At 55.5% G+C, this 10,095-nt stretch overlaps 1 protein-coding gene across 1 annotated transcript in view; it reads left to right on the plus strand.

Moving 5' to 3' along the window:
- Ripor3 (RIPOR family member 3) overlaps nucleotides 1–10,095 on the plus strand; it is a 72,691-nt gene that overhangs the window by 56,216 nt on the left and 6,380 nt on the right. The window contains exons 8-18 of the mRNA XM_028769768.1: nucleotides 74–127; nucleotides 1,508–1,657; nucleotides 1,744–1,807; nucleotides 2,062–2,105; nucleotides 2,243–2,368; nucleotides 2,446–2,591; nucleotides 3,761–3,890; nucleotides 5,475–6,026; nucleotides 8,520–8,650; nucleotides 9,346–9,469; nucleotides 9,900–10,035. Of these exons, the coding sequence (XP_028625601.1) occupies nucleotides 74–127; nucleotides 1,508–1,657; nucleotides 1,744–1,807; nucleotides 2,062–2,105; nucleotides 2,243–2,368; nucleotides 2,446–2,591; nucleotides 3,761–3,890; nucleotides 5,475–6,026; nucleotides 8,520–8,650; nucleotides 9,346–9,469; nucleotides 9,900–10,035 (1,657 nt within the window). The remainder of the gene's footprint in view (nucleotides 1–73; nucleotides 128–1,507; nucleotides 1,658–1,743; nucleotides 1,808–2,061; nucleotides 2,106–2,242; nucleotides 2,369–2,445; nucleotides 2,592–3,760; nucleotides 3,891–5,474; nucleotides 6,027–8,519; nucleotides 8,651–9,345; nucleotides 9,470–9,899; nucleotides 10,036–10,095) is intronic.

The raw sequence follows: 10,095 nt of genomic DNA on the forward strand, positions 1-10,095 counted from the left end.
AGGGGTGAGGTGGTGGGAGCCTGGCGGTGGGAGCATGGCCATTTCTAAAGCAGCTTTTTTACTCCGGGAGCAGCAAGTGCGCCTGGTGGAGAGACACATCCGGAAGGTGGAGTTCCACCTCAGCAAGGTGCGTGGCTTGGGTATCATGGGGGCTATGGGGGCAGCATGTCACAGGGAGCCATGTGGGTATCTCTTATGAGTTGGGGGAAGCCATGGGGGTGTCCTGGGTACCATACAGGTGTCACTGGGCACCATGGGGTGTCACTGGGTACTATGGGATGTCACTGGGCACCATACAGGTATTACTGGGCACCATGGAGTGTCACCGGGCACCATGAGGGTGTCACTGGGCACCATGAGGTTGTCACTGGGCACCATGCAGGTGTCATTGAGCACCATGAGGTGTCCTAGGCATCATGGGGTGTCACCGGGCACCATGAGGGTATCACTGGGCACCATGGGGGTGTCACTGGGTACTATGGGATGTCACTGGGCACCATACAGGTATCACTAGGCACCATGAGGTGTCCTGGGCACCATACAGGTATTACTGGGCACCATGAGGTGTCCTGGGCATCATACAGGTGTCACTGGGCACCATGAGGGTGTCACTGGGCACCATGAGGTGTCCTGAGCACCATACAGGTGTCATTGAGCACCATGAGGGTGTCACTGGGCACCACGGGGGTGTCACTGGGCACCATGCAGGTGTTATGTGGATATAGTAGGTGTCACATGGAGGCAGTAGGTGTCATGTAGGTGTAGTGGGTATCAAGCTTTGTGGTCATGGATAGCTGCTGAGACTTGGGGTGAAGTGCTGCTGCAGAGCTGTAGTGATTGGCAGCAGGCCTAGCCCCCGGGTGAGGGTGGGGTGCATCCCTGGGCCTTTGGGGCTCTGTCACTGATTGGCACAGAGGACTTCCAGCTTACCCTTGGAAGGCCCCAACTTCCCCTGTGTAGCCAGGAAGGTGGCGGGATGTGCCCACAGCTCCCCTTCCCCCCAGCAAGTCCTTAGGCTTCTTGCTCCTCCTCCCTCACCCTCCTTCTTCTTCTTGAGACAGGATCTCACAGTGTAACCCTAGCTGTTCTGGGACTCACTATATAGACCAGGCTGGACTTGAACTCACAGAGAGCTGCTTGCCTCTGCCTCCTGAGTCTGGTATTAAGGCCAAGCCCACACAGTCTTATCTTCTTTAAGGCTTTAAAAAAAAAAACTTAGTCAGTTTGCAAACGCTTTCAAGAACTCACTTTCCTCCCCAGACCCACAGGGTGGGCAACTGTCGTACCTTACATGCCACGGGTGGGACTCAGGCAGGGAGAGTGTGGGACATAGTCACTAGTGCTCAAATGTGTGTGACCAATCCTAGGTGCTGAGGTGCTACGTGAGTGGACTTTGAGCCGTGAGGAGCACAGGGCAAGGCTGGGCCAGGGGACAAGTTCTGGGGGAACCGTAAGGTTGACATGGGCTGTCCCTCGGCGCGGCTCACAGCCTGCATGTCTGCCGCAGGTAGATGAACTCTACGAAGGCTACTGTATCCAGTGGCGTCTGCGAGACGGAGCCTCCAACATGCAGCGTGCCTTCAGTAATAGCACCCAGAGCCGTGCCTCCCGTGAGAGCCTGCAGGAGCTGGGCCGCAGCCTGCAGGAGTGCCTGGAGGTGGGCCACTTCTCTCTGCACTTGCGCTGGGATGTTGAGTAAGGGGTGGAGCTGGCAATTAATCCATCCAACTTTGGGCCTTGCAGGACATGTGCCTCATAGAGGGGACCTTGGAAGGTCACCTGGGCGAGTTCCATGTCAAGATGAAAGGTGAGTGCCAAGCCAGGCTGTGCTGGGTATAGTCCTAGGTGCCCTGAGAGCCCGCCAACGGTTGACAGTGTGGCCAGAGTCCCAGGGTCTAGAGGCCAGCACTTGTGACAGGAGGTGGGCTCACTGTTCTCTGAGGTATCGTACCATCCCCTTTTGAACATTGAAACCTTCTGTTGCCAGACAGACCCCTGTACCCCTGGGTCACCATGGTCCCTAGGCAGGGGTGGAGACACTAACCCGTTTCTGTGTTCCAGGCTTGGTGGGCTATGCACGCCTCTGTCCCGGAGACCAGTATGAGGTACAGCCAGGGAGGTCCTGGGAAGTCGAGGTCCTGGGAAGTCCAGGTCCTTAGGTGTGGGAGAGAGGTCCAGGAGCAGGCAGTGAGTGGATTCCCCTGGGGCTGCCTCTGCACCTCTTTCTGTACTTCCCTTGCAGGTGCTCATGCGCCTGGGCCGTCAGCGATGGCGGCTGAAGGGCCGGATAGAGCCAGATGACAGCCAGACCTGGGATGAAGAGGAGAGGGTCTTTGTGCCTACAGTGCATGAGAACCTGGAGATCAAGGTGAGACAGGGCCCCAGGGTGGGGCCTGGAGCCTGGGTGCTGGGCTCAGACACCACCATCCTGTCCCTCGTACCCAGGTGACGGAGCTTCGTGGCTTGAGCTCGATGGTGGTGGGTGCGGTGACATGTGACGTCGCGGACTTCTTCACAGCCAGGCCCCAGCTTGTGGTGGTGGACATCACCGAGTTGGGCACCATCAAGCTGCAGCTGGAGCTGCTGTGGAAGTGAGTGTCACCCGCCCTCAATGGCTGAGTCCCCAGCCCTCGCCAAGGCCACCGCAGCTCTGGGTGCAGCGGGAACCAAGTGGTCCTGTCCTTACCACCCCGCCACCATCCTCATAGGCAGGCTGGCCTGACCTTTACAGCAGCCCTGTCCCCTCCCCCACCATGGACACATGGCCGCTCCAGATGAGCCATGCCACTTGCTAGGCACTTTTTCCTCTTGCCTAGTCTCTCAGAGGGACTGTTTTGCCTGTGCAGGCCTCTCCCCATGTCTCCTGTTGTTGAATGTCCTGTCCTTTCCAGTCCGGGGCCGAACTGTCACCTTGAGGCCTCTCACTAGGTTCCACACTATGGGATCCAGGCTCGGAACAGTCTGTGTTGAGTTTGGGGCTCCACCCTGCACCACCTTCAGGAGCTGTGGTCTCTAGGGTGGTCAGTAGCGGAGCCATCTTGCATTTCCAGGGTGCGCCTCCCTGTCCCCAGAACAGGTGTGGCAGGGTGGGAAAGACTGAGAACATCGTTCAATTCAGTCACCCAGGGTCCCCTCACGTGCACGCCACTCCAGGCTAGCCAGTCATTTTTTTTTCCCCAAGGTAAAGTTTCTCTGTATAGCCCGGGCTGTCCTGGAACTTACTCTGTAGACCAGGCTGGCCCCGAACTCAGAAATCCACCTGCCTCTGCCTCCCAAGTGCTGGGATTAAAGGCATGTGCCACCACTGCCCGGCGCAGGCCAGCCATTCTTCAGTTTGGAGTCCTGCTGGCCACAGGTGACCTCGGGTTGAGGTACCTCGGGTCTCTGGGGTCTTCATGCTGGGTTTGGTGCTATCCTCATCTGAGAGCCATGCTGTCCCCTGGCCTCCCTGAGCCCAGTCCACTAAGTTCTGAGGATATCATGAATATCAGTCGCAGCTGATTTGAAGGCTTTGGGATGAGAGAAAATGGGGGTGAATTCAGTTCTGGCTCTGCTTATTGACAGGATACTTGCCCAACAAATTCCTTGTCAGAGCCGTCCTCTCCACTTCACGTAAATAACTCAGCCACAGATCTCTCATCAGTCCATGGGCTTGTGGGAAGGAACCGCAGAGTTCAGTTGAAAGGCAAGGGAGCTGCCTGTGACTGCAGAGGCCTGGGTCCCACCTGAGTCCCTGCTGGTCTCTGCTCTTTCCCTGCAGCCCCCTGGACTCTGAGTGCCGGCTGGTGTCACCCAGCCCCACAGGCAGGTTCTCTGTGGGCAGCAGGAAGGGCTCCCTATATACATGGACGCCGCCCAACACCCCCAGCTTCCGGGACAAGTACTACCTGGTAAGGGGGCCTCTGGGGACGAGAGGCTCTGGGGCTGGGCTCTGAAGGACGTGGCCTGCTTGGGGTTCAGCTTTTGGGGCTTCAGGGCCTTGTGTGGCTCTGTCTTCCGCTGCCTGGGGTCATGGGAGTTGAGCTGGGTCTGGGACCTACCTGGAGTGTGTGTATGTGTGCTGTGTATGCGTGTGCTGTGTGTATGTGTGTGTATGTGTATATTGTGTGTGTGCTGTGTGTGTATATGTGTGTGTGTGCTGTATATGTGTATGTGTGTGTGCTGTATGTGTGCTATATATGTGTGTGTGTATAAGTATGTGGTATGTGTGCTGTGTGTGTATGTATGTGTATGTTGTGTATGTGTGTGTGCTCAGTGTGTATTTGTGTGTGTGCTGTGTATGTGTGTTGTGTATTGTGTATGTGTGTATAAGTGTGTGTGTGTATGGTGTGTATGTATGTGTGTGCTCTGTGTGTGTCTGTGTATGTGTGTCTGTGTGTGTATGTTTGTGTGTATGTATGTGTGTGTGTCTGTGTGTGTATATATATGTGTATGTATGTGTGTGTATGTGTGTGCATGTATATGTGTATGTATGTGTATCTGTATGTGTGTATATGTCTGTGTATGTGTGTGTATATGTATGTGTGTGTATCTGTGTTTGTATGTGTGTATATATCTGTGTATGTGTGTGTATGTGTATATGTATGTGTGTGTGTATCTGTGTTTGTGTATGTGTCTGTGTGTATGTGTGTATGTATGTGTGTCTGTGTATCTGTGTGTATATGTGTGTGTGTGTCTGTGTCTGTGTGTCTGTGTGTGCGTGTATGTGTGTGTATGTATCCTCCACCTAGCCACAGCCTTGGCCTCACTTTGCTGGAAAAATGTAAAGGATTGTGACCCAGAGCCCTATACAAAACACAACTTTCTCCCTATGACCTCCAAGGGTAAGGTCCTCTTAGAGCCAGGGCCACCCTCCTCTCCTTTCCTGTGGGTCGGGGGACTGAAAGCTGTGCACGCGGGCACCCCATTATTTCTCTTGGTGTCGTCCTTGGGATGGTCCCTCTCAGGGACCTTTCTTAATGCCCCCTCCACCACCCCACAGGTGACTGTGTGTTTACTCAACAGAGATGGCGGTCACTTCAGTGCGGTGCTGTAGCTCTCCACAGGCCATGCCCACTCTTCAGTGGGAACATCTGTCCCAAGCTTGCACCCATCCAGGGTCCCAGGCCCTGGAACCAACCGCCTTGCACACATGTCCTGAACACTGGGGGTCCCAGCTCAGATGCCACCTCCCTTTCCAAGCCCCTGGACACCCTAAGTGCTCCGGGTCCCATCCCTCTGTCTGCTCTGGTCTCTAGGCTCAGGCTCTGTATTGGCAGAGAACACAGTCAGCACAAAGGTCCTGAGGCAGGAGCATGGCGAGGATGGAACTATGAAGTTGAGGGCTGAAGGGGGAGCTAGAGGGTGACAGGGCATTGGCGCCCTGGATGCCCATTGCCCTGGCAGATCTCCATCATCCTGAGCACCTGGGCACACAAGGGTCGCAGCACAGTCCCTGGGGTGGCTGCTGAGGCTGCTCCCGCATTCCCTCCCAGTCTGTCCTCCAGCAGCTAACACCGCAGGCCTTGCTGCTAGGTGGGCCAAGGGCCACCTCCATCCTCGGCTACCTGTCTGACAGTGAGCTCCAGGGTCCCCGCCTGCGGAGCCGGAGCCAGGAGCTACTGGAGATGGACTCCTTCAGCTCCGAGGACCCCAGAGACACTGAGACCAGTACTTCAGCATCCACCTCAGATGTGGGCTTCCTGCCCATGCCTGTGGGTCCCTCAGCCTGCATCGAAGAGAAGACCAGGGAGGAGCCTCCCCCTCTGGGCCTGCTGCCAGGCCTGGCTCACCCAGCTGGGGGTGTGCTTCTAGAACAGCCTGGCTGGAGGGACTTGGGAGGAGAGAGGCTGGCCCTGCCGCAGGATGTCCCCGTCCACAGCCTCATGGTGCCACGGAGCCGGAAGGGCCAGGAGGATGGAGACGTGGGGGACGGAGTGGAGGGGCCTGTTCAGGAGGTCCTGGATCTGCTGCGGTCTGTGGACCCTGCGCAGCCCCAGCTCAGGGAACTGGAGTATCAAGTCCTTGGCCTCAGGGAGCGGCTGAAGGTATGCCCACCACTCACTGGACAGCAGCACCGTTCTGCTGCGGGTCTGAGGCTAGGGAGCAGGTGTGGGGACCAGCCAGTCCAGGTTAGCCTCCCGGCCTCGCCCCTGTGTGATCTGGGTGAGCCGCGTCTCCCTCACCCTCAGTTTCCTCACATGTCAAGGCCTCGGAGGAGAATACCAAGGGGAGGCCGGAGCGCACAGTGAGTAATTTGCTCCGTGTCCAGCCACCAGAACCTGGCTCCATTGAGAATCTTCAGATGTGGTGGGTGGGCAGGGAGGGGGCTGCGATTTATGAAGGCCTTGCAGCCACCTGCCAGCCTCATCTCTATAACCATCCAGAACCTTCCGCTGCCCAGACAAAGGCAGTGGCTCTCAGAGCTGCTGGCTTGGATGGATGCCTCTCTCTGTTTACATTTTAAATACATAAAATAAAATGTAGATCAACTTCTACAGGTGCCCATGAGCCCGCTCTTGGGTGTGACACTTTTCCCCCCTCAGAACTATATGACACAGGCATCTTCAAATACTCTTTCTTTCCTTCCTTCCTTCCTTCTTTCTTTCTTTCTTTCTTTCTTTCTTTCTTTCTTTCTTTCTTTCTTTAATTGTTTGGACTTCACAGTCTCATATCAGCACAGCTGAGAGAAGGCTTCTCCTCTTGTATTCTGTCTAGTGTCTTGAAGGAATCTACTGCCTAGCACCTTAAAAGACCCTGTCCACATTGCCAGGAACAAGAATTTGAGGAAGATGGCCACCTTTGTTAGTCCTTTTCCAGCATTTATGTGAGAAACCGTTTGGGTTGCAGGCACACACTTCCGTCACACTCCTGTATTCTGAAGAGTCACAAGCACTTTGAATGACCCCACAACAGCATAGTCATTCAAAACACCAACGAGACACCTCTGGGAAACAGCTAAGAACAAAACAAAAAACAACAGGTCCCACCTTCAGCTTGGCTTCTAACGGAGAGTCATCTACTGAGCACACACACACACACACACACACACTGGGATCAATGCACAGGCTCTGCTCCATGTGCAACTTCCCCACCTAAGGCGAGCAAGTTGCTGTTCGGCGTCCCTGTGACTGCCGTCCTTTTCCCAGTCACTGTCACATGTTCGACCATCTGTGCTGTGTGGATGGCCTCACGTGTATCGCTGGGCTCACGGTGCCAAGAGCAAGCCCCTGCGTGTCTAGTGGTGAGAATCAGAGTTAAAGGAGCCTCCTTTCAGGGAGGAGGTGTGAACTGCAGGAGGTGTGAACTGCCGGGAGCCGCAACACTGGCTACTAAGTAAGCTGTCCTCAGGGCTGGGGAGACAGCTCAGTCAGTGCTTGCTGGGCAAGCATGAGGACCTGAATTCACCCCCCCCACCCCCCAGCACCCACATAAAGAGAAGGCAGGTCAGTGTCAAACACGTTAGCACTGCAGAAGGCGAACAAGATCCCCGGGGCTCCATGGGCAGCCAGCGTAGCCTAGCTGTCAAGCTCCAGGCCCGGTAAGAGACCTTGGATCAAGAACAAAAGAAGCAAAACAAAAACAAGGCGGCGGACATCTCTTAGGGAATGACACCAGACACCAAGGTCATCCTTCTGTGGCCCCTCTGGGCACATACAAGTACATGCGCTTGTGCACTACACACGCACACACACACACAAGGAAGAGGAAAACTGTTTTTAAACAGAAGTGTACATGTGGGCCTTATACTTATTGGCTGGGAGTTTGCACTGTGGGCCTTGGGTCAGCGTTTGCTGGTTTGCTGACATAACTACCTCAAGTCACAAGAATCTGCTGTGCCCATCCCGTGTGTGCACACACATGCACATACATGCACATACACACACGCACATGCGCTTGCAGAGTTTTACTCTAATGGAAGGGGAATCTTTGTGCCTGGGCTGAGTATCTTTGTTGTTGCTCACACGCCACCCTTCCCTCTGTGGGCTCAGTTGAGGGCCCTTGTTCATGTCTGCAGTCTTGTTGGGCCCTTCTTGGGGTGTGGTTGGTGTGGACTGAGGTGTGGCACACTGGATACCAGTGGGATCCCAGCCCTGCAGGCAGCCCCGGCTTGGAGACAGAGGTCTCTGGATGCTTGACTAGCAGTAGGCAGTGACTCCTACATACCTTCCCATTCGAGGCTCACCCACGGCTTCTGAATCTCCTCCAAGTGACTGTCAGCATGAGCACAGAGCAGGTTTCTGGGTTTGCTGAGGAGTGAGGCATTGCGTGGCAGTGCAGCAGCAGGTGTCAGCCATGATAGAGTGGCGCCTCCTTGTGGGGGAACCCTGCCCTGCGCGTTCCCCATCTGGGGACTTTGAGATCTATCTCCCTGGTGACCTTCCTTGTCTCAGGCCATGTTGGTGGGACACTGGAAGTGCCACATCCCAGGCTCATCCTGCTGAGACCTTGTCAATGGGCTGGCTTGCGCTGGGGCTGGGGATGCCACATTCTGGCTGGGTGTGGGAAGGCAAAGCCCTCATCCTGGTGCTCGTCCACAGCCCCGAGAGGTGCAGCCAGAACCCGTGTCGGCCCGGAGCCTGATGGACTGTATCCTCGAGAGCTTCGCTTTTCTGAATGCTGACCTTGCTGGGGATGAGCTGTCCATGTTTGGGGGCTCCCAGGCTCCTGAGTGAGTGTACCCCACAAACCTCTGGATTGCTCTAGCTCCAGGCTAGTCTCTGAGTCCTTGGCCCCATCATGTGTAGTTTTGTGCATGGTGCCTCCTCTCCACGGCACTTTCTCCACACAGCAAGCCTTTATGGCCACTGAGGGTCTCTCAGGCAATAACAGCAGCACACAGCAAAACTCTGACCTTAACCTCCGTGGCTGTCATGCTGACCAACCAATCACCATAGGAACTGCCTTGCCCACCATTCCCTCTGGACTGCCATCCACCTCTGTCTCACTATCTACCTTGATCAGAGCCACTTGTAATTCCCAGACCTTAGCATTATTACAGAAGGGGACAGTTTCCGCCTCTTCCTCTAATCCAGTGGTCCCACAGGGAGATTCCAAGTCTGCTACCTTCCTGAGTGTGGTGAGCCAGTATACCCGCCCTAGGTCTAGGCTTCCTGCCCACTTCACAGAAGAGCAAACTGAGGCTCTGCTAACTGCCCAGGTCCCCTGGGAAGCCCTGCCCTGTACTTCCGTTTGATGTCCAGGCAATTTTCCCTCCCGTTCCTCTATTGAGGAGCCCAGTCTGGAGCTGGTGTGTGTGTGTGTGTGTGTGTGTGTGTGTGTGTGTGTGTGTGTGTGTGTGTGTATGTGTCAGGGAAGGGATCCCTTTGCTAATCTAATGGTCACTCAGTTCTTTTGTCTTCTCAGGAGGGACAGCCCCCCACCTCCACGGCCATCACTGAAGGTGTCACCCAGCGAGCTCACAGCTGGTGCCCCCGAGCTGGACACACTGCTCAGCGTCCACCTTCAAGTCTGCAAAGCCTTGCTTCAGGTGTCTGGGTGGGGCTTGGCCAGGGTGGGGACTGGGCTTAAAGTCAATGAATATCCTGGGCCTGAGAGCCATGGAGGCTCCGTGACAGGCGGTGAGGAACCGCATGAGTCTCAGAGAGCCAAGCCCTGAACCAAGAGGGTAGTTCTGAGGTACATGTGTAGGTGCTGTGCCAGTCCAAATTGGCTCAACCTCAGAAAGTATCCATGGTGGGCCTCAGGCTGTGCTGCTCCCAGGGGTCCTGACGCCATCAGATCCCACTGCTTTGTGATGTCTAGCTGGACTTGGGTGGGCTGACCCTGGGGGCTCAGCTTGGTGAAGAAAAGGAGCTTAGGTTACGGTTGAGAAACTACTTCTGGGATGGGGCAGCTGTGGGCAGCTGTGGGCAGACACGTACATGCAGGGTAACCTGGGTATCTATCGTTGATTCTAGAAACTGGCCTCCCCTAATCTGTCAAGGATGGTCCAGGACTGCCTCCTGGAGGAAGTGGTGCAGCAAAGGCAGGTTCTGGAAGTGCTTTCAGTCCTTGACCTTGAGCAGGTCAGCAAGGCCAGGTCTGTTGAAGAGAGTAAGTAGCCACCAGCCACACCCTCAAGGCCTTGCCTCCCTCCCTCCCTCCCTCCCTCCT

Source organism: Grammomys surdaster, unplaced genomic scaffold (assembly GCF_004785775.1).
Source record: "Grammomys surdaster isolate TR1022 unplaced genomic scaffold, NIH_TR_1.0 193, whole genome shotgun sequence".
NCBI lineage: Eukaryota > Metazoa > Chordata > Mammalia > Rodentia > Muridae > Grammomys > Grammomys surdaster.